This window comes from Oenanthe melanoleuca, chromosome 3 (genome assembly GCF_029582105.1).
Source record: "Oenanthe melanoleuca isolate GR-GAL-2019-014 chromosome 3, OMel1.0, whole genome shotgun sequence".
NCBI lineage: Eukaryota > Metazoa > Chordata > Aves > Passeriformes > Muscicapidae > Oenanthe > Oenanthe melanoleuca.
In genome coordinates this window covers 55,699,937-55,727,799 of record NC_079336.1, presented here as the reverse complement: position 1 = coordinate 55,727,799, position 27,863 = coordinate 55,699,937, and the positions used below count along the sequence as shown (strand labels likewise).

The 27,863-nt window shown below is 38.3% G+C and overlaps 1 protein-coding gene across 1 annotated transcript in view; it reads left to right on the top strand.

The window, feature by feature from the left end:
* Positions 1-27,863, top strand: part of SYNE1 (spectrin repeat containing nuclear envelope protein 1) — a 284,134-nt gene that overhangs the window by 221,797 nt on the left and 34,474 nt on the right. Inside the window, 19 exon segments of the mRNA XM_056488586.1 lie at positions 268-450; positions 1,249-1,398; positions 2,791-2,967; positions 3,581-3,736; positions 6,492-6,647; positions 7,367-7,537; positions 9,192-9,325; positions 10,352-10,556; positions 11,724-11,906; positions 12,873-13,019; positions 13,358-13,512; positions 13,822-13,969; positions 17,627-17,721; positions 18,719-18,953; positions 19,655-19,849; positions 21,533-21,658; positions 22,364-22,519; positions 24,455-24,613; positions 25,057-25,223. Coding sequence (XP_056344561.1) covers positions 268-450; positions 1,249-1,398; positions 2,791-2,967; positions 3,581-3,736; positions 6,492-6,647; positions 7,367-7,537; positions 9,192-9,325; positions 10,352-10,556; positions 11,724-11,906; positions 12,873-13,019; positions 13,358-13,512; positions 13,822-13,969; positions 17,627-17,721; positions 18,719-18,953; positions 19,655-19,849; positions 21,533-21,658; positions 22,364-22,519; positions 24,455-24,613; positions 25,057-25,223 — 3,098 coding nt within the window.

The window sequence follows — 27,863 nt, the reverse complement described above, 5'->3', positions numbered from 1 at the left end:
GTTCTTCAGAATGCTGGTGTGTGTTCACATTAAGCACTTCTTTGCTATATGCAAGGATTGTAAATCTTGAGGATTCTGGAAACAGAAAATGGTTTTATGACTGCACACAACTTTTCTTCTAACTTATTCTGAAGTATAGCTGGTGAATACTAACAGAAAGTATGTATTTTAGAGGGAAAGGAGGAAACATCTTTCTGACGTTTTGAAACTCTTAAGTAAAATATAAAAGTACCTAATTATTTCCACATAAAATGGTTCTGCTAACAGGAGTTTTCAAAAGAAGTGGATGCTAAATCATCACAGAAATCTTCTGTCCTGAGTACTGGGAATCAACTCCTCAGGCTTAAGAAAGTAGATACAGCTGCATTGCGTGCAGGATTGTCCCACATCGAAACCCAGTGGACAGAGCTTCTTACACAAATCCCAGCAGTACAAGAAAAGTTGCACCAGGTAAGAAATCCAGCTATGGCCTTTGATATCCCAGAAAACAAAGACTGTACACTTGGCACTGACTAGTTGCTCCCTTTCTCAATTTGTCCATGTGAGGAAAGATAAGGAAAAAGTTATTCTTGTTTTATTGTGGGAAAGCTTACACTTAATTTCAAATCCTGCCTGTCTAGTACTCATCAGACTTAGTTTCAGATTTTCATAGTTACATTTGTTAAATTTTAGCTAAAGAGCAGGTGAGGGTTTTTTCAACACATTGGTATGCTTTCTGGAAAAAGGGATTTCACATGCTTGTGCTCTGTCAGCTTTGGGCAGTGGTTTTGTTCAAATGGAATTGGTTAGGTTCAAGTCCATGAAAGACAAAGTAGATCTAAAAACATTCTTGATTTTTGCTAGTATGTGCAGGCACATGAGGCTTTTGGTTGTGTGGTTTGGGGGTTCTAATGTTGTAATACTCAACTTAGAGAATTATACTGGTTGAAAAATTGCCTTAATATATAGTTGCTAGGAGGTTATCAGTGTAAACTGTTGCTCTCAGAGTTAGTAATAACTTGTGATTTACAGGGAGAGAGGAAGAGCCACAAACAATAACTGAGTCTGTGATAGTAAACAAAACAATGCCATTCTGTAGTTCTCTGAATTGTCTTATACTACAAAGTCCACCTAAAAACGTCATGGAACATATTCTTGAGTAATTAAATGCAGGCAAGCAGTACTCCATCAACTACTGAAACTATGTTAATGCAAAGCAAGGAATTCTGATCTATATTCTTCACAACACAAGTTCTGTTATCTCAACAGCTCCAGATGGACAAAATTCCTTCTCGTCATGCTATCACTGAAGTCATGAGCTGGATTTCGCTGATGGAAAATGTAATTCAGCAGGATGAAGAAAACATAAAAAATGTAGTAGGACAGAAAGCAATTCAGGGTTACGTCCAGAAGTACAAGGTACTGAGTGGCAATGTTATTAATTTTTTCTTTTAAATTATCCCCATTATTACCACAATTAAATATATAGAAATATGTAAAATACAAGTGGTTTAGGGAAAAAAAATAAACCAACTTTGTGGAGTGGTTGGTATTGTATGCAAGTTAGAAGTGCAAAATACTTGATATTTTGGAAAATAAGCCAAAATTACTTTTACTCTACTGTTTACTTATGGCAGGAATATGCTTTTTAATATGCTTATCCTAATTTCTAGGAAAATCCAAAGCAATATGCACATTATTAAACCTTATTAGTTCTGCCAGAGTGCAGTACTCCAGGCAGGGTCTTGCAGGAGCAGAGCAAAGGGGCAGAATCACCTCCCTCACACTGCTGGCTTCTTTGGAAGCAGTCCACGATGCAGCTATACTTCTCTGCAGGGCTGCTCTCAATGAGTTCATCTCCCCAGCCCAGGTGCAGCACCTTGCACTTGGACTTCATGAGGCATAGTTCTCAAGTTTGTCCAGGTTCCCTGGATGGCATCACATTCTTTAGTTGTATCAACAGCACTGCTCAGCTTCATGTCTTCTGCAGAGTTGCTAAGGATACATTTGATTTTACTGTGCCATTGATAAAGGTGTTAAAGAGCACTGGTCCCAAAGTAGAGCCCCACCACTCATCACCGGTCTCCAGCTGGACACAGAGCCATTGACCAAAGCCCTCTGGCTGCATCCATCTAGCCAAATCCCTGTCCACAGAGTAGCCCACCCTTCAAACACGTCTCTCTAATTTGGAGATGTCATTTGGGACTGTGTCAAAACCCTTGCAGAATTCTAGGTACATGGCATCAGTCAGTGTCCTCTTGTTGCAGTCATTCCATAGAAGGCCCCTGGACTGGTCAGGGACAATCTGCCTTTGGTAAAGGTGTTCTGGCTGTCTTGGATCACATCCTTGGCTTGTATGTGCCTAAACATGGCTTCCATCAGATCTGTTCCATGATCTTTCCAGATACAGAAGTGAGCTAACCAGTTTGTACTTCCCTAGATCTTCCTTTCTTCCCTTTGTAAAGATACGAGTGATGTTTCCCCTTTTCCAGTCATTGGGTATTTGCCTGACCACCGTGACTTTTCAAATATAATGGAATGGGGCTTGGCAACAACAGTCATCTCCCTCAGGACCCTGGGATTCATCTCATCATAAACTTGTGTCTACTGAGCTTCATCAAGTGGTGCTGAGCCTGTTCTTTGCTTACAGTGGGAAGGACTTGTTTTCTAGTCCTTGGTCAATTGCTAAAACACCCTTCTAGTTAAATTGTGATAAAGATGTAGCTGTTCAACAATTTTCCTCTGTTTTGCAAGAAGGTAAGAAATTATGGTACTTACGTGCTGCTTTGTTTATTCTATTATTTTTCCTAGGGTTTCAAGATAGATTTAAATTGCAAACAGTTGACTGTCGACTTTGTGAACCAGTCAGTGCTACAGATTAGCAGCCAGGATGTTGAAAGTAAACGCAGTGACAAAACTGATTTTGCAGAACAGCTCGGAGCAATGAACAGACGTTGGCAGATCCTGCAAGGCCTGATAACAGAAAAGGTAAAGGAAAAAACCTAACTGCTCTGGAGAGAACTTTCAAAATGCATAGAACAATAAGATTATAATGGTTGGAAGCCTCTGCAGGTCATCTAGGTCAATCTCCTGCTCAAACAGAGCTACTTTACATTTAAATCAGAGGGGACTTGGTTATCTGAATCTTGAAAATTTCCAAGGAGATTTTTCCACAAACTCTTCTGGGTAGCTGATTCATGCTTAGCCACTCTGGTGGGGGACAAGTTTTTGTCTTGTTCCCAGTCAGGATTTCCCATGTTGCAACTTGTGACTTACATCTTCTCCTTTTATTGAGTACCTCCCAGAATAGTCTGTCTTCACTTTCTCCATGCCTCTCTGTAAGGAGTGGACATCAGAGTGAGATGATTCCTTTGCCCTCTTTTCCCCAAGCTGAGTGAAGCCAGGGTAATTATTCATTCTATTAAAAATACTAGAGATGTATATGCTAGTTATATTCCTTAAATGTATATACTGTTTCTAAATTCTGAAAGCATTGAATTCCAAGAAGGCACTACTTTGCATTGGTCTTCAATGATTTATATAATTGACCCAACAATAAGGATAATTGTATGAGAAAGTATGTACTCATTTTTCTTTGCAGATCCAGCTTCTGGAAAGTTTGCAGGAATCCTGGACAGAGTATGAAAATAATGTGCAGTGCCTAAAAACTTGGTTTGAAACCCAAGAGAAGAAGCTGAAACAGCAACAAAAAATTGGAGACCAGGCTTCAGTGCAGAATGCTTTGAAAGACTGTCAGGTAATGTCTACTTATAAATAAGAGTGTTCTTTTTCCACGAGTTTGAAACAACACTTGATAAATCCATGCGAAGTCTTCATATTGGTGAAGTCAGTGACTCAATCTTTGCTGAAGTAAAGGAGAGATTTCATTCCTAAGGTGCAAGCAATAAAAGAGAAGGAGCCATAATGTCTCAAAGTTGCTAAAGTCATCATTATTTTTACACTGGAAATTTCAAAGCATTCCGGGCATATTAAACTAGAAGACTATCAAAGGAATATATTTTCACATCTGTTTTGCCAGTCTTATGGGTTTTTTCTGCCCTTTTACCATCTTTCCTCAACACCTCACTTTTTCCATTCTTTTTCCATCTCATATGTTCCACCTGACTATTCAGAGAAAAATGCTAGAGTCCAAGGAAGTTTCATTCTTTCATTCAGAAGGTTGGGAATTGTTTTTCCTTGTTTTTTTTTTTTTTTTTTTTCCAGATATTTAACCATGCAGAAAAGGGAAGAGAGTCATGATTGTGATGGTCAAAGATGAGATGAGGCAAAGTGCAGCAATTTCAATACCACCACAGTTTTTCACATGGAATTCATACAAGGGTGACACAGCAGTGAGCTGGGTATCCCAGCAGTTGTCTGTGAACAACTTACTCAGAGTAGCACATACTTAAATAATAAGAAGCTTACCTCTGGAGCTGTCAGGCCAGACTTAAAGCTTTTAGGTATATAGGCAGAACAGATACTTCTGAATTTATAGACAAGGCCTCCACACAGTATCAGGCATCACATAATTTTTGTTCAAAAGTATTTTGTCCTACCAGATATCATACAATAAATTTCACACCAGATGAAATTAAAACTCTGTCCAACTGAATGCACAAAATCTTGATGCTCTTATCCCCATAAAAGGGAGTGAGGAAATGTGTTTATATTTATATTATATTTATATGTAATTCCTGCATGAATTTAATTAATGAGACAAATATAATCTAGAATTCATCTCTTCACAAAAAGAACAGCTGTAAATTCACATGAAATGTATGAAAGAATTTGCTCTATATTCAGCAATATATTAAACCCATCTTTGTTTCTGTAAAGGCATATAGGGTAATTAGGCCAGATATGTTAGAGGTCACATTTTTTTATGAAATTGTTGGCCTAAGTTTTCAATCTGTCTGAAGTGCTTAGTTTTAATTCAAAAATCTTTATGGTTTCAGCATGATAAACCCATACAACTGAAGCAAGGTTAATTTAACATAGCCTGACATAATCAGCAGTCTGTGCTTGGCTGGAGTTCAAAGCTTAATCTGATTTATCACCTTTTTGGTTCCTTTTGGTCAGGGAAGTTAGCAAATACACTTGGGGAGTTAGTTATGAATGGCAAGACTTTGATCAGCAGAGAAACAAATTGTTTAAGAAATAACTGTATCAGACACTCCCAGATATCCGGTTCAACTAGTACAAAAGCTGGAGTTTATTTATTAACCAATGGTAGTTGCTGCTATTATAGTGTCATATTAATAAGTGAAGTTAACCGTTTTTTCCTGTCATAGGTTAGAAAAAATGAAGTGTCTTTAATTCAGTTATGAGTATTAAATGATTAATTAAAAAGCCCTTTTCAAAGAGAACCAGTCTTGGTGTTTGCAACTTTTGCCTATCTTACATTTGGATTTTTGGAGCAACCTTGTATAAAGTTAAATTACTTTTTTCAGTGCAAAAATCCACTTTTTGGAAACTCAAATTTATTATGTTCAACTTAGAAGTGCTTGTGTTGTTGTCAGCTGGTAAAAAAAGGATGTATTACTCTGGCTGTGGTCTGGAGTAAGGTCATGGCTAGATGTTTGAAGAAATGTGACATAATACAGAAAAAAAAAGGCTGAGAATAAATAGTGCTGTAAAAATGCTCTCAGGAATATGTACATAGACAAAAGTGTGTCATATTTGTGCAGGGATAAATTCTGTTAATAACAAGTGTTTGCAAGACTGGGGAGAATTTTGCTCCAAATACTTGCCCAGCTATCTACAATGTAAAGTTTCTTAAGACATTGCTTTGCATGTTGTGTTTTGGTATTCATAGGGCATAAAATTTATTGAAAATATGGGGTTTGAGGTTGGCCAGTGTTCTGTTGTTTTCTTTTCTTTCTCAGTTGATCTGTTTGTCTCAGTAAGGAGAGGTTTGCAGAAAATTACAAAATAACCTGAGATCACATGGTGTACTGGTTAATTAGGGGTAACACAAGGTTGCTGTCACCTCTCAGTGTGCCTTCTGTATCACACTGACAGGCAAACACAAATCTGTGCTGGCCTGAAGCCTGCAAGCCTTTCTGCCCCCACTCTGCTCAGTTTGTGCTGCCTGAAGCCCCAGAGCTTCCAAAAGAGTCAGAGCACTGCAGGACTTTCTTGGATCTCCCTGCACCATGCTATGAAATTATATAGGTAGTTTCCCAGCTAAAAATGGCTATTTTTAATGAGTTTTTTACTCTTACAAGAGAGCAGAAAATTATACAGGAGTTTTATGCAGAGGACGTGCTTCTATTTAAATCAACAACAAACTGCTAGATTTTAAGGGGAACATAAAATATTCAATTAGATTGCTGATGAGTTCTGAATGCCTTGAGAATAAAAAGTCAAAATATGCCAGCATGTCTCTTTTTTTTAAAACTAAGGAACTTACTGGCATCTTTTCTATATCAAATTATCATTTAGCCAATTAAACAAGCAAAAATATTCAGGTACCTTCTTTTTTTTTTTTTTTTTTTTTTTTTTTTTAGGAATTAGAAGAATCAATAAGAGCAAAGGAAAAAGAAGTAGAGAACGTGGAACAGAGTGGTCTTTCTTTGGTACAAAACAAGAAAGAGGAAGTCTCTTCTGCTGTTATGAATACACTGCAAGAAATTAACCATTCCTGGGCCAATTTGGATCACATGGTAAAAGATTCCATAAGAGGAAAGTCACAGCTCTAGGAATAAGGCATGGAGAGAGGGAGAATTTACAGCTGCAGCTAGTGGATTTATTCTGTGTTGTAAGGCAGAAGATCCTGGATCGTGTCCCTCTTTCCATCTCTCTAGCCATCAATCCCCAAGTTTGTGTGTACACTCCACATAAGATGGGTATAATGCTTCTTGTTTCAACAATGCTTTTAGTCATTTAGTCATGCTTTTTAGATGCTTCCTGATATTTGGTGTAAAGGTACCAAATTATCTGTCAGGAGTTAACTTCTAAGGCTCACAGGTCTCACAGAATAAGGAAGAGATCAGCATTAAAAGTTTGATCAGCATCAGTCTGCCTTCTCAGGAATGCAGTGTGTTAGTGCTATCCTCTCTGCTGATTTCCATAGGCTGATTCCCTTGTCTTAGGGATATGTGCAGTCTCAAAAAATTTATTTTGTTCCTGATTTGGGCAAAGAAAATTAATTTTGACATCTTTACAGTCCCATCCAGCCTTTATAAAAAGAAGTAGAACTTTATGCTGTTCCCAGTGTAAGCCCAGCTGATGGTTGTCCGAAATGTTCACTATCCAATAGGTTTAAGATTAGGCATGTAGGACAAGAATCGTGTGAGATCCAAAGGAAGAAAATAATTTAAACAAATCCCAAATAGCTTGAATGCTTTTAATTTACTTCTGTGTTTATCCTCCCTCCTCCCAGGTTAGCCAACTGAAGATATTGTTGCAATCCGTTCTTGATCAGTGGAGCATTTACAAAGTGGCTTATGAAGAGCTGAACAATTACCTGACAGAAGCCAGATATTCTTTGTCCCGTTTTTATCTTCTTACTGGTTCTCTGGAAGCTGTGAAAGTCCAAGTTGATAAACTTCAGGTGAAGAGAGTTAATTTTGTCTGAAATTGCATGGATGCAGATAACTGTAGATTTTGGATTATAAGAAGTAGAAGTAAAGACATATTGGCACATTAAAATCACATGACTTTAGGAGAACACTTTATAAACCAGCCACTGCATATTTTGTAGAAAAATTAATTTGGGATAGTTGTTTTCTGTATAGATTTTTGATGCCATTCTTTTAAATTTTGAGCTATACCAGGAAATCATTACAAGTTTTTAAATCATGCTAATGCCCATTAAAACTGATGGAGTTGCAGGTTGAGATCACATTTTTAGCCCCCCACCAACCTTGCAGTAGATTGATGATCAAAAAAAAGTTTTTCATCTTTGAAATCAAAAATAAATATGCAAACATTTCCAAATGCCTGAAGCAGAGGAACTTCTTTTCTTATTCTGTTCTTCTGTTAGAATTTACCAGCAAATTTGAATTTATGTTATCATTTAAATATTTGTTTGATTTGAATTCCAGACATATATAAAGCCAAATTACATAAGCATGGACAGCACTTTCAAAACCAGAATTTAAAGAGAATCCAAGAATGGACTTTACAGCCATTCTTCTAGATTTTACACATTGGAGAGAAGGAGTAGGTAAACAATAGGTACAAAAAATCACTTTTTTGCTGATTAAGATTTTGAATATAAACTATGAGTGAGATTTGCTGGGCTTTCAAACTGTAATAACATGCATAAAAATATTTAAGTTAAAAAAAAAAAAAGAAAAAAGCATTTTCAGAGAGTCACAGAGTGGGTAAGGTTGGAAGGACTACAGTAGGTCATTTGCTCTGACCCCCCCTGCTTGAGCAGGGTCATCCTACAGCACATGGCACAGGATTGTGTCCAGATCTGGAGTATCTCCAGTGAGGGAGACTCCACAACCTCTCTGGACAATCTGTTCCAGTGCACGGTCTCCCACTCAGTAAAAAAGTTTTTCCTCATGTTCAGCTGGAGCTTCCTGTGCATCAGTTTTTTGTCCACTGCCTCTTCTCCTATTACTGCTCAACACCAAGGAGAGCCTGGAAGCATCCTCTTGTCACATCCCCTTTAGATATTTATGTACAATAATGAGGTCCCCTCTCAGTTGTCTCCTCCTGAGTCTGAACAGACCCAGCTCCCTCAGCCTTTCTTTGTAAGAGAGATGCTCCAGTGCCCTCAGCCTCATTTCCCTCTGCTGGACAAAACAAAATTCCGTGACAGACATACATCAGGGTGTAACTGAAAGAGCAAGACCCTTATTTTCCAAATATGGCTTTCTTTATTTTGTTTTTAATCTTGTTCTAAACAGGAAAATGTTATTTAGTTAGTTTTCATCCATCTGTTAAGTTTTTAAATCTGAATCAGTCCATGTTCTTACTCATTGTGTACAAAAGTTCTTGCTTAGCATCATTTCTTTTACAAGATTTTTATATTTTGAGAAAATACAAGCTTAAAATTTGTTTTTTGCTATATTTTATATAAAATCAAATTAATTCAAAAATTTATATTAAACAACCTATTTATATAAAACACATGAAATCAAGTTTTCATTCATAATCTAATGTAACTGATGCATGCTATTTTGAAATGTTTCTACATCATGAAATTTTATTAACTCATGGTTTTGTTTTGTTTCATTATTATTCTGCTTTAGAGCCTACAAGATGAATTGGAAAAACAAGAGAATAACTTACAGAAATTTGGTTCTGTGACCAATGAATTGTTGAAAGAATGTCACCCACCAGTGACTGAAACACTTACCAGCACTTTGAAGGAAGTGAATATGAGGTAGAGAATGTCTTTGTGTTAAACTTTAATTTCAGTAGCAAATCTGTATTTATCCATTATCCAGTTTTCCATTATCCCTAATTTTCTTATATTTTATTATTTTAAGTTCCTGGAGTCATGAGGAGTTTGTTGGAACAGGCAGGATTATTCCTTTTGCCAAGGACTGGAGCAAAACTCTCATTTACTGCTCATAATAAATGAAATACCTTCTCCACTGAGCATTTGGTCATTAATGTCAGTAGCTTCCCTCTGTGCTTCACAGCCAACCAAGATTCATAAATACCATACTGTGCTTGAAATTTGAGAACTGTGTCTGAAAATTTTGTTTGCAGTGTTTCAATGGTTTGCATCAGCTTCCCCAAACTTTAGGTTGCTATTTCTAGTTGTGGGAAGGGCATCATAGACAGGAAGATCTAAGCCCCTCACCAGTACCTTGGCTTTCCCAGCTTTGAATTTGGGCAAGAGCTAGTAAAAGGGTTTACTCAGATACAGGAAGGGAGGATTCAGAAGAGAAAAGATAGTTTGATGGAAAGCTGGGAATTTTTTGAAAACAGAATCACACCAAGTTTGTTTTAATCTGTGCTCAGACCTGTCCAAGAAACTGGAAGTGGAAGGAGAGATTATTTAACCACATTTCCCTAAAGATACTGTAGAGTTTACCAATCTCAGTGATGGCTGGCAGAATTTTTGCTCCAAAACCTTTGCTTTCCATCACATAATAATAATTGAGAAATATTGTTTTTTTCTTTGGTAAGGAAACAATTAGGCATTTTGGTAACTACAAGCACATTTGAGAAAGCATGTGCTCCTGGTTGCTATTAGAGCAAAAACTTCAATGGGCAATTATTATAGTAGAGAATTCAATGGGGAAGATTAGATACTTAATTGGATAATAGAAATATAAAGATTTTTAATAATGTCTGGATCTTGATTATTACCAACTTGTTAAAAGTCAGGAGACTTGGGGAGCAGCAGGGACACGGGTAGTTGGTGTGAGCCCCCAGGCTCAGGCGGTCTGTTCCGCAGGTGGAACAACCTGCTGCAGGAGACCGCGGAGCGGCTGCGGGCCAGCAGGGCGCTGCTCCAGCTGTGGCACAGCTACAGGGACTGCTACCTGCAGTGCTCTTCCACCGTCCGCCAGCGAGAGGACCAGACCAGTGAGCTCCTCAGGGCTGCAACCAGCAAGGACATCGCTGATGATGAAGTTACTACTTGGATTCGGGACTGCAATGTATGTTCAGTTAAGCTTTGCAGCTTTTCTCGGCTCTGTGGGCTTAAAAAGTATCTCAAGAGGCTCTCCATTGCTAAACTCTGCAGTTGGTACTTGTATACCAACATATTTCATTTTACTGTGCAGCTTAGGTGTAGGAGAGACAGCTTTGTCTGCTACCCAGATCTCATGAGTGTCTCTAAATTTTGATCCCTCCATTAGTTGTGAATTTGTTTCAGAAGCTTGTATCTAAAGTCTTTTGTCTGGAGAAGGTCTTAAGTTCCCGCTTAATGAAGGTATTCGTGCTTGAGAAACTATCTCTACCAAGTCTTTTGAGTTCCTTATAATAGAAAGAAACTCAAAATCCTTTGACTGTATTCCCACCAATCAAGACTGTTCACATTTTCAGAATGATGGAGATGTCTTTATCCTTCCTTATGGAAGGACACCATTCACTCTGAAACCTTGAGTTTCTTCCTTTTTAAAGATTGTATCTCTGGGCAGCAGAATAGTTTGTCTCCTCTCTGTGCTTACATTTTGGTTCTTTTGAGCTAAAGTTAATGTTAAGTGTCATTGACCGAAAAGATGAAATGTAAGCAAAATAATTGCAGTGAGAAAAAAAACAAAATACGTTAGTGTTTTAAAAATAAACTAATTCATGATCTTTTGGAGCATTTTCTGTCATGGTCAGGCACCATGGACTGGCAATTCAAATTGTTTGGTTCAAATAATTTATTTCCCAATGTCTCTTTCTTTAACAATCATGTTAGGCCATTTACAGAAGTTATTTTTTCAGCCCTCCTGGTAAATCATAGCAGGAAGAAAAGGGAGGCCCACCCCTGAATCTGTTCACAGTGAGGGTTGCCACTGCTCAGGACCATCACGTCAGTAAATTCAAAAGGTTTCTTTCAACAGTTATTGCCTCATCAACAACTCAGGCTTGCTCAAAGGTAGTTGAACAGTCTTTTTTCTGTTCCTTTCAGAACAGGTTCTCTGACATATCGTTTTTATTCTTCTAGTCATACAGAATGTAACTGGAAAGTCTGATATTGAAATGCAGTAGTAAATATAAATTTTCCTTAGAGTGCCTGAGTTCAGTCATTTCATTCTTCTTTTAAATCAAGGGATGATGACACCACCAGAGTGTCAGGTTAACTATTCATGTCCTTATTCAATGTGTTGCCACAGGATGTACTCACGGATTTGAAAACAGCCCAGGAGTCTCTGGTTGTTCTTCAGGAACTGGGGGAGGAGCTTAAAAGCCAGGTGGAGGCTTCAGCAGCAGCAGCCATACAGTCTGATCAACTCTCACTGAGCCAGAATCTGTCAGCCCTAGAGCAGGCTCTTCGCAAGCAGCAGGCTGCACTTCAGGTATGCAGACAGTGCTTACAGTCCTCAAATGTGATCATCCTGGAAACACATAAATTAGCTAAATCTGCCTGGGGAAAGTGTTACCTGTTAGACAGCTTTACCTAGACTTCCCTGGAAGCCAAAGCTGAGAGTAGAAAATACGTTCAAGTCCAGCAAAGAGACCTTGGTTAGAAGGTCCAGATTCTGGGAAAAGGATAGCAAACCTCATGCACGAGAGCATCTGTCTGGAATGCCAAGGTGGCTGTGTTTTCAGCACACAATAGTGCTAACAGCTGGATCCACAGCTACTGCTCCCCTGCAGACAGCCACCCTTCCCACCTATTTCTCCAACAGTAAAAGAAATGAGAGATTCTGGATTTTGTATAGAATTGATTTTTTTGCCGTTCCTATTGATGTCAGTGACCGGACTGGCACTACCATTTGTATCAAAGCCTGTTTAGTAGGTGTTGCCAAATTTCTTGTGGGACTAAAGAGCAAAAAAGGAGTGGAAGAATGTATTCCATAGGAAACTATTTGGATGAAAAAGCCACAAAGGTATCAGCTTCTGTTTGAGAGAAAAGAGGATTTACTCAAGAAATCCAGCAGTGTCTGGGATGTGCTTTTAGTATCACTGTACTGTGAGGAGACCAAATACAAAAAAGGTTTTTAATTTAAAATTACAGTAAGAGTTACTAGTTTCCTCTGCTTGCAATAAATTAATCAGAGGATTTTCTTTCATAAAAAGAAAGTTATAAAAGTTTATCTGTTTCAAGGTAAGGAGACATTTATGCACTTGTCTGAAATGTTGCCTTTGCTATGATCAAAAATCCTGATCTAACCTAAAAAAAATCTAATTCCAGTCTGCAAGCAAAGCAGTAGATAGAATTACTCCTAGCCAATTCAACTGTTTGCAAGTCTATAATGAGAATAAACAGGAGTGTAATGTCAATAAGGAGTTGTTAAACTGTGGATCCTTTTGTATTCAAGGCAGGAGTTCAGGACTATCAAACCTTTGCCAAGAACCTGGAAGTCCTTGAGACCTGGATAACAGAAGCAGAAGAAACATTGAAAGAACAGGATCCCAGTCACTCATCAGATGTCTTGGCAATACAGAGTAGAATGGAGCAACTCAAGGTGAAAAGTAAACTCTTTTTTTGACACTATAACAGTATGGCTTTGAACACCAGCCTTCTTCAGCTCTAAGCTGTAAATCATGAATTCAGCAAAACACTTCAGTGCAATTTGAGTATACTCCTCTGCACACTTTTAAACATGAACACAGGTCTTCTCCTGGTCTGGGACCAGAAGATGAAAACTGGAAAGGCAATTTTTTTCCCTGGCATAGAGATTGCTTACCACTTGGTGGCAACCAAGGCCATTCTAAATTTAACTAAGTGCTAGTTCATAGTTTTCAAGTCAATAATAATGTAATTTCTAAACTTCCAAGTTACCACTTTTATTTTTTGTTGCAGAGTCAAATGCTGAAGTTCAGCAGCATGGCCCCTGATTTGGACCATCTTAATGAGCTGGGTTACAGGCTTCCTCTGAATGACAAGGAAATCAAAAGGATGCAGAACCTGAACAGACATTGGTCTCTGATCTCATCTCAGACTACAGAGAGATTCAGGTGGGTATAAATAAAGATTGTTTTACGGTTTTCTACAAATTAGAAAATGTACCTTTTGCAGAATATAGAAATATTTCAGGTATTTATTGACCAGTTCCTTTTCTTTGGTGTAACTTATAAGTGAAGAGCAAAGCCAGTGAGCGGAGATGCTTGTTTTGCCACAAATTAACAGGATTTGAAATGAGTAGGAGTACTACTTTTCTAAGTATAGACTAGATAAATTCAGTGAGGTGGCTAAGTGGGAAAGGTGTTACCATCTGATTTGGAATTACCTGAATCCATCTCTCTTTCTTTCTTTCTTTCTTTCAGTAAGTTGCAGTCTTTCTTGCTGCAGCAGCAGACCTTCTTGGAGAAATGTGGGACTTGGATGGATTTATTAGTTCAGACTGAGCAGAAGTTGGCAGTAGAGGTTTCAGGAAACTGCCAAAGGCTTTTAGAGCAACAGAGGGAACACGAGGCAAGTAATCATGTACATTTTATGCATCACTAAAACACATACTGTTTATGTATAGAAGGAATTCACATTATTTTTTGAATGATACAATACCATGTCTTGAATTACATTTGTGTATACTATATGAGGAAAACTTAAAAACAGGAGCATGCAAATAAGTCAATAATAACCAGTGTGGAGGAGGGCTTGAGTGTCTCTGTCTCATAATGCATCACTATGCCTATGAGTGCATATCCTACGTTTAGTCACTTCAGATTAGTTTGTACCAAGGAAACCAAAGCTCATTTAAAAACCTAACAATTCTCATGTTGTTTGGCTCTTTGCCTTCACTCATAACTGGACAAAATCACTATTCTAGTTATGTTTATTCTTTGCTAAATTACCAATGCATATAGCTTTTGAAAAGCATGTTAAAGGAAAAGTTTTCTGTCAAGTACTGAGTTATATTTCACCATGGGGCCACCATTTGATAACGTTTCCTTGGAGAACAAACTGATTTGGTCTTTGCTGCATGCTGGAATCATTTGTTTGTAACAAATCAAGAGGTAGCACAGCTTTTGCTTCAGGGAAAAACTGATTCAGAGCTTTTACTAGTACTAGATTCAGAGTTTATGATTCCTCTGAAGTAAAGTGGTGCACTTTTTTTTTTCCACCCACATTGTTACTGCCAAGAATCCTGGTAAAGATCAAGTAAAAGAAGTCAATTTTCATACCAGAGTTCCCATGTGGCCCCAGTAGTTTCAGTTCCCACAACTTTTTCAGCTGACCTTCCCCTAGACTCAGGCCAGATTACAGGAAGAGTTATGTCCTTCCCCCTCTCCTCCCTTATATCTCTCAGCATAGTGTTTGAAGGAGTGTCTGATAGCAAAAAGTAATTCACAGCCATTTTTAGCATCTAACTGCCTTTGCTTTCACAAATGTCATCCATTTAATTTCCTTTCATTGCTGCCAGCATTAACTGGACAGTCTCTGTAAGTTTAAACATCTCAGGTCTTTGAGATTTGAATGTCCAAAAATCATTACTAAGTGAATAATTTCCTACTGTTGTTTTGTCTAGTCATAGCTATAATTATTTGAAGGGAGTTAGGGCAATCTTCTTGCATTTGTTTTTCCTGAAACTTTGATCTGCCCAGATGAACATTACTTGATGAATAGATGAACATCATTTAAGCCCTTTTTTTGACACTGTAAAGTCATCTCAGAATTCAGATGATTAATATCTCTTTTTCTAAATATTGCAGTCCATCCTTTAAAAAGTAACCCACTTTTAATTTTTTTAACCTTATTTTTGGAATTTTTTATAATCAAAATGTATTCATTACAAAATGTCCTTTTCAGTGCTTCCTGATAGTCACTAAGAATTTTCTTTCCACTTCTTGTGGCTGAAAGGGTCAAATCTCAACTTCTTGAGATGCATTTTCACAATGTTTTGCTTTGTATTTTCAAAAATAATGAGAAAATACTCTGTTTTCCCCTTAATTACTAGAGGAGATATTGAGATGCATGAAGTTCTATTATTGCCTTTCCAGTGACTCATAACTTTTACTGGTCTTTACCTGAAGAAGACCCCAACCACTTCAGTGTCCTTATTTAGGAATATCTTCCTGCTGGAGTTTCCAAGGTGGAGGTGATATCTTTTTCAGACATGATGTACTAACATTGACATCTGCATCAGTCTGCCAGGACAATTTTGTAATCACTCTTGCAGAGCTCTCCAGTACATGGGACAGTGCTTGGGACTCCTGTGCAGTGGGAATGCACTGAGACAAGCACTTGAGAGATTGCTAGCAGGGGAAGGGGAGGAAGTTCCTTGCCAGCTCAATTACTGATTTTTTTCCCAGTGTGCTGCTGTTGTGTGTTTCAACACTTTCCCTCCTTTCCTCCCCATTTGAACTCCTGTTTCTGTGGTTCATATATATAAGAATAAATTTGGGTGACAAGTGGTCCCAGGTAAGGAAGTATTCCTCTTAGGTACAGTGTCTAAATATGGAAAGGAAGTGGATGATCAAAATATCTCCACTTTTGTGTAGGGCTTGAACACATCCACTCTAAGCAGTTTCTTATGCTTGATAAGCTCTTATTTCAACTGTCCTCCTAAAAAATTATTAAAAGTTTCCCTTTTGAAGGAATTGGTTTTGCTGATTTTTAGTTTTGTGGGTTTTTTTCAGATTTTTGGGGGTATTGAGTGAGAGGAGGGTGGGAAAGGTTGGGGTTTTTGGGCAGGGGACTTGTTTAACCAATTGCAGTCAGTTGTGTTCTGTTTAGTCTTGATCTGTCAACAATGCTGATAGATGCTGTTGCCTCCTGTGCTTCATGTCCCCTAACTTGACAAAAATAGATGTGACAGAAGGTAAATTGTTTGCCTTTTTGCTCAGCTTTCTGAAATTCTTAGTGCCACACTGTTGTGGCTTCATTCATGAGATAATAATAGCTTTCAGTTTCCCTCTGATTCAGGCTCAGTCAATGATAAGTGCCAAGGTATTCAAAGAACAGTAATATTACTGTAAAGAAATCAGACAACACTATTTCTTTCTAGGAGAAAATATATGACCTGAGTAGCACTTCAGAGTTAACTCAGTGATTCAGACAGGCAAAATCTTATTTTGAAAAATTACTGCATCATCCAGAAGACCTAGACTACATGCAGTGTGCTTGAGGGATTTAAATGTGCAGGTGCCAGGGGTGTTCTGCTGTCAGGTGAGGATGCAGGGACTGGTACAATCACAGTTTGAGCTGATAAGATGCCATATAACAGGAGTGGAGAATAGTGGCTCTTAGTTCAGGCAAGGGTGAACTTCTATCAACTGTAAATCACTAGCAAAAGAAGAAAAAACACAAGCTTCCAGTATATTTTTTCTTTGAATCTCTCTGTAAACCTTTCGAACATAAAATGGATCCAGTGATGCCTGAGTGTACCTTCAATAACACAAAAATATTCCTGAAGAACCTTATGTAGAGATATGGTCCATTACTAAAAGGAAAGATGTTTTTAAAATACATTTAAGTAGTACTTACACTTGAGTTATGTTTGTTTAAGTAGTAATTAGGCAATTTTTGGTGTTAAGTAACATTAAGTAATAAGAGGGTTTCAAAAGTATTTTGGAAGTTTATTATGCCATTATTATTTGTGGGGGAAATTGTAAAGTAAATACGAAAACTTGGAAGAAGTGGAAAATTTTTTTCTAGCTCCTGTATATAGCTGTCTATTTCTTTTAAGGCTCTATTGGCAATGTAAAGGTATATTAAAAGTTTATATAACATTATCACGTATGGTCTGTGTAACAAAGCAAAAGATTATGAAACTCTTAAACATGTCAAAAAATAAAAAGTGTCCTTTCTGTCCAAGCAAAAAACACCCTATCTGGATTTTGTTGTAAATTATAATGTCAATCACACAACTGTACTCAGAAACATAAAACCTAGCTCCTGTTGATATAATTTAGCTTTATAATATTGGTCTTGAGGAACAAGTAATAATTACTAGAAGCAGCAGTTTGCAAAATGAGAGTTTGCAATATGTTTCTGTTATTGTCATGAGAAAACTCGCATTGAATTAATCTGAAATAATAATAAATACATGAAAATTAATTTTTATCAGTGCATACAGACAGTATTAAAATGTAAGATCTTGTTTTACCATCCTTGTCTCCTGTACAACAGCTGTTCCAGGCAGAGATGTTCAGCCGCCAGCAGATTTTGCATTCCATTATCTCTGATGGGCAGCACCTCCTAGAACAAGGACAGGTGGATGACAGGTAGAGATTGCTGTATTGAAGCTGCTGCTGGTTATGTGAAGTTATAATTAGACTGGTGGGAGACTTCCAAACAGAGAAGGTAGCAGATGGCAGTGTTCAGATCACGCTCTTCTGAAGTGCAAGTTACTGTTGCTGTGGTTAAGCTGTTAATTAGCCAGACCTTAGGACATTGTCCTTAGAATGCTATAGGACATGTGAATGTGTTTGGGAATACAACAGCTTTCTGAGGCTGCTTCTCTGACAAAGATTTGTCTTGGAATATCAAGCATGTTACATATATATCTATTCTGACGTATTCTCAAATGTCACTTTCACCAAAGGAGCCTGCGGTGCCACATTTAGTGCCACTACATTTGATTTATGCCACCTGTGCATTTGCCTCTACCAGGAGGATTTCCTACTGCCATTTAAGAACATCTGCAGCCTTAATGTGATGAAATAGGAATTCACTGTTGACTGGGATTTTATTTTGAATGCTTGTGATCAAATTAATGAAAATCAGTGGAACACCAGTGGCTTCACACTTGTGCATATGCATTGACTTTGCTTAGGTTATCATAGTACAAAGATGAACTGTTTTATTGGAATGTGAGAATTTTATTAATGCTGTGTGTATCTCAATGCTTGCTTTGAAGTCAGTAGTAAATCTGGAGGTGAATTATGAAATCTCCATGATTCACTATGAATTGGACTAATCCAAACTGGTAAAACCAGTGGGTTTTCTTTGTGTATTTCTGGGAAGAAGGTAGAAGAGTTTTGGGTTTTAAGGGTTTGGGGGTTTTAAGGTCTCAATACTTGGATCCCTTTAACTCCCACAGTATGTAAAGTGTGAAATACTTATCCTCAGTCAGCCTTCAAGAGACTTCAGTGCATTTCTCTTAGTGTTTTGTAACTGGCTGACAGACACCTTCCTTTTCACTTCAGTTTGTTTCAGTAAGCAAATATATCAAAGCATGGAGCTTACTATGTGTTTTTATGATTTATCTATTTGTGATAGGGATGAATTCAATCTGAATCTGACTCTCCTGAGTAGCCAGTGGCAGGGAGTGATTCGCCGGGCGCAGCAGATGCGGGGGATCATCGACAGCCGCATTCACCAGTGGCAGCGCTACCGGGAGATGGCGGAGAGGCTGCGCAAGTGGCTGCTGGAGATGTCCTGTCAGCCAGTAACTGAGCTGGGCAGTGCTCCTACCCCACTGCAGCAAGCAAGAGTGCTGCTGGATGAAGTGCAGGTATGCCCAGCGTGTTTGAAGAAAAAGGAAAAAAACCCTGCCTTTTTTACAGTCTTCACCATTTAAAGCGCACCCTTAAATGTCTTAGATTCATCCTGTCTGCTCTGCCAGTCCTGTTTTAGAACTGGAATAACATGAGAAGTGTGATGCAAGCAAAGGTGGAGTTCATAAAGAGCATGAAAGAAAGAACTTATTGGGCCCTTGCTCTCAAGCTGTCTTTGCTTCTGTTTTTGCTTTCAGCCAGTGTCACACTGAAATGGTCTTGAAAAGATAGTGATGACCTGCTTGAGGAATGTATGCTAGATAACAAGGATTCCTTGAGTGTCCATCTTCGTGAGAGGTTAACTGTATCTAGTAAGCAGCTTGATGTCTTCAAGCTTTTTTAGCTGGAAGATGGATATAATAACAATAACCTTTATAAGCATAACAGGCTCTAGAGGAACTCTTTATGAGCAATTGAGATACTGACATTAATGGGGATAAAGAAGTATTCATCTTCTTGGAGAAATTTTCTAAAGGTCTGCTGCAGTAAATGATTGTGAAAACATTAGGATAAAGTATTTGGGCCGTAGCTCATGCATAAGAGATAAGGGATATGCAACCAATTAAAGTATGAGCTTGACAGTGAATTACTGAATTGTAATTAAGTGCTAATTATAATTAAAAAGACTAAGCTGACAGAAAACTGTTAATATTTTCAGCTTAAAGAGAAGGTTCTCTTAAGGCAGCAAGGGAGTTACATCCTGACTGTGGAGGCTGGGAAGCAACTGCTGCTCTCTGCTGACAGTGGAGCTGAGGCAGTCCTGCAGGCAGAGCTTACTGAAATCCAGGATCGCTGGAAGATAGTTAGCACTCAACTGGAGCAACAAAAGAAACAGCTTACTTTGCTGCTAAAAGTAAGTGTGCAATTTCTTCTGTACTTCTTCAGCAAGTTTGTGGTCTGTGAGCCCTGGTGGAGGAAAACATTCTCAGTGGACAAACTCAAATACAGAACTGCATTTACAGTACATGAACTATTTCCCTTCATCACCTCTGAAACTGGGAGTGGTAATCCTTCATAACAGGCTTGCCAATAAAGTATATTCATACCACTTCTATTTTCAAAATAGAGCAAAAATTTATTTTATTTTGCACGAATTTTGTTCGGTTTTTACATGTGTATGTAATTGGGTTTGAGTGGCAGAGTTTTTCTAGGTGGCAGCTGCAGGGCTGCCAGAAGCTGATGGAACCAGTGCCAGCTGGGTCCATGATGGACCCACTTCTGGCCAAGGCTGAGTCCAACAATGATAGTGGTAGTGCCTCTGGGATAACACAGTTAAGAAGATGGAAAAAAAAAAATTTACTGTGCAGGAGCAATTCTATCTAGAGAGAGGAGTGAGACAATGTGACAACAGCAACTTTGCAGACACCAAGGTGGGTGGAGGTGCTCCAGGAGCAGGAGCAGAGATTGCCCTGCAGCTCATGGCAGAGATGTGGAGCTCTGCAGTGGAACAGAAATCTACGTGCAGCCCATGGGGGTTCATAGGGAAGCTGAGATCTACCCACAGAGGACCCACACCAGAGCAGGTGGATGCCCAAAGGAATCTGTGACCCCATGGAAAGCCCACCCTAGAGCCATTTTGCTGGCAGAACCTCTGACTCCATACCAAACCCTTGTTGGAGTCTGTTCCTGAGAGTCTGGAACAAATCCATGGAAGGGACTCTATCCAGAGTAGTTAGTGAAGAACTGCAGCCCATAGGAAGAGCTCATGGGAAAGTTTATGGAGGATTCTCTCCCATGGGAAGGACCCATGCCAGAGCAGGGGAAGAGTGATAAGAACATCATATTGTCACACAAGGTCCTATTATTTGACATGGCTAATTCTTCATCAAGATGAGCATGAAATACTGGCACAGACTGGGGAAAAAAGAAGGAGAGAAATACAAAAGCAGAGGTAGAAGGAGAATATCTTGAAACACTAGACTTAGTTTCAATACAGTGCAAGTTTCAATACAGGTTCTGTGTTTTCTAGTATCACACAACTGGCATTCTTTGGCTTACTAGGGATCTTTTTGTCTTAATACAAGTCTTTGACCAGCAGGTGAGGCAGATAAAACCATATCGTTATTTGATATGGTTAGTTTGCATTGAACACATGAAAAATTTTGGAAGGTATACAAACACTAAATCAGAGTCTAGCTGCTAGAATCCTCATTTAAAGAAGATACTAGTTTTCCCAACCATTTTTTTTTTCTTCACAGAGTTTAATACACCTGAATGAAGCTCTTGTCTAAGAATAGTGGTGTGTTTAATACTGGCATTCAAGAAAGAAAGTGGAAAATTAATTATGCTAGGGAGAGACTTTGCTGAAAGGATGGAGCTGGATCTAGACAGAATTTAATAACAGAAGACCTTGTATGTTTCTACTAACAGAGACCTACACAAAAAAAGTTCTACACATTTCTACACATGACTCAAGCTCTGAGACTTTTAGTATTATTTAGAGGGAGTTTTCAGGGCATGTTATTTTTAGGCAGATCAACTGACATTAACTATAACACAGATCAGAACTGAAGTCTAATAAACATTCTGCTTTCAGGACTGGGAAAAATGTGAAAAGGGCATAGGAGACTCCCTGGAGAAGCTAAGATCATTTAAAAAAAAGCTTTCTCAGCCATTGCCAGATCACCATGATGAGTTGCATGCAGAGCAGATTCGTTGCAAGGTAAAACACTCCTCTGTTGATTGTTGTCTTGTCTTTTCCTGCCTTTGTGCAGTGACCTCTCCTGTTGTTAACTGGGTTCATATTACTGGTGATGCAAACCAGTCAGCCATCCTCATGGCAAGAAACTATCTATGTAACATATGGACACCATAATACAAGAGTGATCTCACCATAATGAAAATCCTCCAGAGTAATTACCGATCTCATCAAAGTGATACAGAAATTCTAAACTCAGATTTAAACTCAGGGTATCTAAGTGTCTGATTTAGTGCTTCTTGTTTCAGGTGAAGTGACTATGGGGCATTTTAGACAGCACTTCTAGGTTATATATTTGCATTTTGGAAGTGGATTACAAACTTGAAAGTATTTTCAGTGCAGAGAGGTCCAAACCAGTACCTGAACTTCCTAGATACCTTTGAACTTCAGAGAGCTGAGTAGTATCTTAGTTTGCAGCTTCTTGTTATAAGGCTGATGTTTCATTCTCTGCTGGGGAGTCAAGATGATCATAACTCTGAAAATATTGGTACATTTGGGGTTGATGCTTTTCTTTTTCTTTGCGATGGGGCTGAAACAGTCTGCTTGACACGGTGGGTCTGCTCAGATGTGACTTAAATCAGTGGCTAGCACTGCTTGTCTGTTTCATCAACATACTCAGATTTTTATTTGTTAGCAAAGTGTCCTTTTTCTTTGTTTTCTTCTTTTAAGGAGTTAGAGAATGCCGTTGAAGGCTGGACAGACGACCTTGCACACCTCTCCCTGCTGAAGGAGACCCTGTCTGTATACATCAGCGCAGACGATATCTCCATCCTGAGTGAGCGAATAGAGCTCCTGCACAGGCAGTGGGAGGAGCTGTGCCACCAGGCAAGTACAGCACTGAGTGCTGTGGGAGCAGTATGCAGGCTACAGAAGTGTTGGGAGAAAAACTGAATCCAAGTGTCAGCTTTTAGAAAAAAATCATGTAGGCAGACCTTCAGATATTCAAAAGTGAATTCTTTCTGAATCAGGGGAAATGTCCATTGAAATATTCCTGTAGTTACTGCTAGTGCTTCTGGATCTCTTGAACTTTGTAATGGCTGTGAGGTCATATTTAAACTGCCTTGAAAAATCAACAAAAGTGTCATGTCAAGAGCTGTGGGACTTGGCATGGCTGGCTGGGAAAAAACACAGAAGCAGTGCAGTTGCGCTTTGCTTTGGTGGAAGACCTGTGCTCAGAAAGGATATCCCCTCCCCACTCAACATTGCCCTACTGCACCTTCAGTTCTGTAGATGGCTTCTCCTTCAGATCTCAGTGTCTCAGATGTCTTTTAGTCTGAGGGTGACTTGCTTGCCTACAAAATGAGCTGAGGAGTATTGTTTAATTCTTTCAGGTGTATCATGCTGTTAGTGTGCTTCTGGCCTCTGATTTGCACCCCATGTAGTGGAGTCTTCCTTACCCAGCTTTTCAGATTATCCTGATGTCTGTTCTGTGGTTCAGTAGAGATTGCAGTCCAGATATGCTGGGGCTATCTTGAAATAATTGCCTCATGTAAAGTACCTATGAAGACTTCAAAAACACCCCCAAAGAAGGAAAAATGCTCCACAGTTACCAGCACAGAACTGGTTATAAGTTAGTTTCATTTGAATGAGCAAATGTAGATACATCTAAATTATGATTCAGTCATTGCTTGTATGTTTATGGTGAAAGAAGGAGCCAAGTAAAGAAGTTTTATCTTCATTTTGAGCATGCTGAGTGTTTCAGGATGTAACATAGTGCAACCCTTCATTCATCTGCTGCTTATTTCCGGAAACTGTCATCAACTTTAGAACCACAAAAAGGAAATGCAAGATCACATGTATGACCCTGTTCAAGCTAAGGCAGTAGTTAAAAAGCACATCAGTTTCATTTGTGAAAGAGCTTCATCTTTTCAGCTGAAATTATGATGCAAAGTCAGAAATAACTCAGATCACAGTGAGGAGGAAGTAAGTAGTTGCACCAATGTCTGAAACTGGAGAGATGACTTTGCTGCTTAGTGTGTGCTGCAGTTTTGATTTCAGTGTCCATCTTGGTCTGCAGTCTGAGATGGTACCACAGTTGCAGCTGTTTCTTAGACATAGCAATATTTTCCTTCCTTCTGTGTTAACTGCAGCATTTGCTTGTTTGATGTGTTATGCCTAATATTTCCTGTCAGGACACACCTCAGTGCTTTGGAATCTCTCAAGGTGTCATGCCTATACACAGGAAATAGTCATTTATTGAATTAGTGTATTGAGACACAAGTAAAAAATTACATTTGCAAAATACAGTATATCTTGGATTTAGCTTTGTATTCGTGTGCTTGTGCATAAATGGCGTAGATTTTTAAACTTTGGCATGTACTACATTTGTATCTATAATTTTTATATTTTGGTGAAGCATTTTTCTTTTTAATTTCATCTCTTAGACTAAAAATAAATTAATATATTTTATAAAATTTTAAAAGTGAACAAGAATTGCAAGAAAACACAGTTTTTTATCTTCTAGTCAACATTTTGCTTTAGAGACGTTATGAAACAAGATATGGACAGACTACTGAGCTTAACGCTTGGGTGCTTGTCTCTGTGCATAGGATGCACAGGAAATCTGAGATCAGCGCTTACCCCTGAACTTACAGGCAGCCACACAAATTTTTGCTGTGCAATTTCAATTTGTTTCAAGGGCAAGTGGCTGCAACACTTTTCCGAGACTAGAGGAATTCACATTGAGGCACCAAGTGTTTTAAACGTGTCTTAAATGCTTTTGTTACTTTAGTTTTGTTTACTCTTTGCAAATGTTTTAAGGTCTCCCTGCGCCGACAACAAGTTAGTGAGAGACTGAATGAGTGGGCTGTCTTCAGTGAGAAGAACAAGGAGCTCTGTGAATGGCTGACTCAAATGGAAAGTAAGGTGTCTCAAAATGGTGACATCCTCATCGAAGAAATGATTGAGAAACTTAAAAAGGTATAGTGTACCCTTACATACTCTAACTGTTCACTTGTTTGTGAATTAGATGCAATTAAGGTTTTACCTTACCCTGATGTGTTCTGGTGTTTGTGTTCTCTCACTATGCAGCATTTTCTGGTCTTTCTTGAGATATGGCCTCCCAGAACACCAGAAAATTAAATGAATGCAAAGTCAGGCATCTGAATGCTTTACTAAGTGTCCAATCAGAATTGCCTGTAATGAGTTAAACTATAGCATATTTATAGAAGGCATTGCGTTTTACCATTCTTCTGGTAGTTGTTTTTGTTTATCCATCAAGTATATAAGAGGTTGTCAGTCCACTGTACCAATCAACTAAGAAAACAACATTCACTTGTACTTTTCCACCATTCCTTTTGTAGCGTAGGGCAGAGTGTATTTAGAATAAGAACCCTGTCTTCTGATTGCTCTTAACTCTCTAGGATTATCAAGAGGAAATTGCTGTAGCCCAGAAGAACAAAATCCAACTTCAGCAAATGGGAGAGAGACTTGCTAAAGCCAGCCATGAGAGTAAGGCATCAGAAATTGAGTACAAACTTGGCAAAATCAATGACAGGTGGCAGCATCTTCTAGATCTTATTGCAGCCAGGTAAGACAGTTGTTTTGCTGCTAAGTTTTAAGTGGGACAGATTAATATGCTGGATATCATGCATTTAAAATCCTTTATTTTCTGCCTTTTCATAATAAATTCTGAAATAAATTTATTCTTAACCATCAACACATTTTTGTGAAATTCACTTTCCTGTTTTACATTTTAGTACAGCACAACATTTCTTCAAGAGGAGTCATTTAAAAGCTTCATTATAATAATATGGTGATGGTGGTAGTTGGACTTGATCCTAAAGCTCTTTTCCAAACTTAACAATTCTGTGTTTCTACAAAATAGGATCAGTTGTAATCAGATTTAGTGAACCTTGCTCTGGTACCGTCTTACTTTACATGGCACTTAAAACTGGATTCAAATGTAGTTTTTCTAAAAAATTTCTTGACAGCATAATCAAAACAGTGCCTTTGTAGTTTTGGCTTTCAAGAAGAGCAGGTCCAAAACTAAGTCTCAAGTTTTCTGCCAGATCATTTTTTCATGCATGGAGAAGACTAACTGCAGATAGATGTATGGACACTGGGCCTAAAGACTCTTTTTATTCAAGGTCAAAACTATAACAACAATTTTCAGAACTTAAAAAAATGCAGGATTATTGTTTGAAATGTTAAGAAAATGATTTATGCCAACACCTTCTCTTTAGCTGTGCTACAGCCTCCCTTCCATTACCAACAATAATTTTCTCACCATTTTGCACTTCATGAATTGCATAAATGGCTCATATACTTTATAATTCCCATTTCTCTGATGTAAGGGCATATGTATTAGCAATAGTTTAGTCTTGTTAGCAGCAAAAATATTTGTTTACTTTCATAGTCTTTTTTTGTCTTTTCTTTTTTCATATGGTTTTAGTGCATTCTTGCTCTGAAATCTATTAGCCTGGGAGCAGTAAATTTTATGTAAACAGAAGCATTCCAGTGGCTCCAGCTTCTTTAATAGTAGTTTGTTTTAAAGTAATTGAAAGTAATGAACACCATATATTTCTTACAGAACGATTAAGTCAGGGAGCATTGCGTTACCATCAAGGAGCCTGCTTGGTTTCAGAGAATGTGATGCATCACCAATTGTTGAACTTAAAGTATATCTGATTTATTTTTATGTTATTCTTTTGAAATGCTCACTCGGAGAAATATTCAAATAATACCTTCAGGAAGCTTCTAGCAAAAAGAGATTGCATTCAGAAACTGCAGAATACCTCTTAAAATTATCTATCTTATCTATTCAGTATTACAGATTAGTCCCTACTATAGGGAGAACTGAGGGATTAGGATTTGTATCATTCTCAGGTGGGGAGACATAAAATGCAGTATTATACACTCAAACCGTCTCTGTTATCATGAAGTGTCAAGTCCTAGTTCTAAACCAATGAATGTAAAATATTATTTACTTCTATTTCCATAGGATTTCAAGTTAGTCTTCTCAACTGGCATCCTCAACATTATCGTATTCAATTAAAAAAATAATTCTTTACATTTCAGTGCCCTCTGAAGGGAAAAATAAATTGCAAATTTGCTGAAATTTGGAAAAAAATTGTGGAAAATTTTGATAGTTCAGCTGTATATTAGGCTGGAAATCATTAAAACCCAAGCTGTTGATTAATGTATGCACAATTGCTTCTATTGACGTGTAATTACCAGTGCACAAAAGGGTGGACATCCCCCAAGCTAATTTTTTAGAAGGCTCCAGAGGTCCTTTAGAATATGTTCTTATAAACTGACATGTGTTTCTGTTATAATATTTTGGAATTTGGAGGGTATTGTTTAACATAATATTGGCTTGATTCAGCTAGTAAAGGAAGATTAGTTGTTCTGGTACTGAGAAGAAAATACATCTTTTCACATTCTGAATGCCTGACAGTATTAATAAATTATTAGAGCCTGCAGACTTTTCTGCAATGCTACAGTAATCCCTTGCCTGGAGCATTTTTCTTAGTGTTTTACTTCCTACAGCTGTGAATTAATAGTGCTTTGTGAAAATGCTTTAGTAATATATTATAGTGATACATGTCCAGTCTGAATCTTTACCTGTCTATTTTATGCTGACTGGTGAAACTTCTCGAGTCACCTGTAAAAGCATCTTTCTTTGTCGCCTTCTGTTCCCTTACCCCTTATTCTTAATTGCCCCTCTGTTCAGAGGAGATCTGTAACTACAGAAGTGACAGCTGCATCAGAGACTTCCATTTTTTCCCTTCTGGAACCTTGTAATCCTTTCAGATGAATTTGTGTGATATGTCAGTCTCGTGAAAAAAGTTGGCATTGTTTTCAGCCAGGAAACTGCTCTTGCTGCAACTGCTCAGGCTTTGCAAAGAAGGTTTTGTATGTGTTTTCATCCTTTCCCCTACCACTCCCAGTCCACATTCCTGGAGATCAAATCTGGCACATGTTGATGAATGCAAGTTTTATTTAGAAACATGACCACTTGTCACCATCCAGTGTCATGTTATCAGGCAACGGCTGGTAACATTTGCTTGGCATGAAACGTTCTCTGTACAGCACTCACCAGCAAAGTGTGTCCCCTTTCCTCCCCCCACCAAAAGAAGTGTTTGCAGGCTTTGGGAGTGGAAGTTCTTCTTTTTAGCACTGGAAAATTTCATGATTGTGGTGGAAGACTTGCATGCTGTGAGGATGG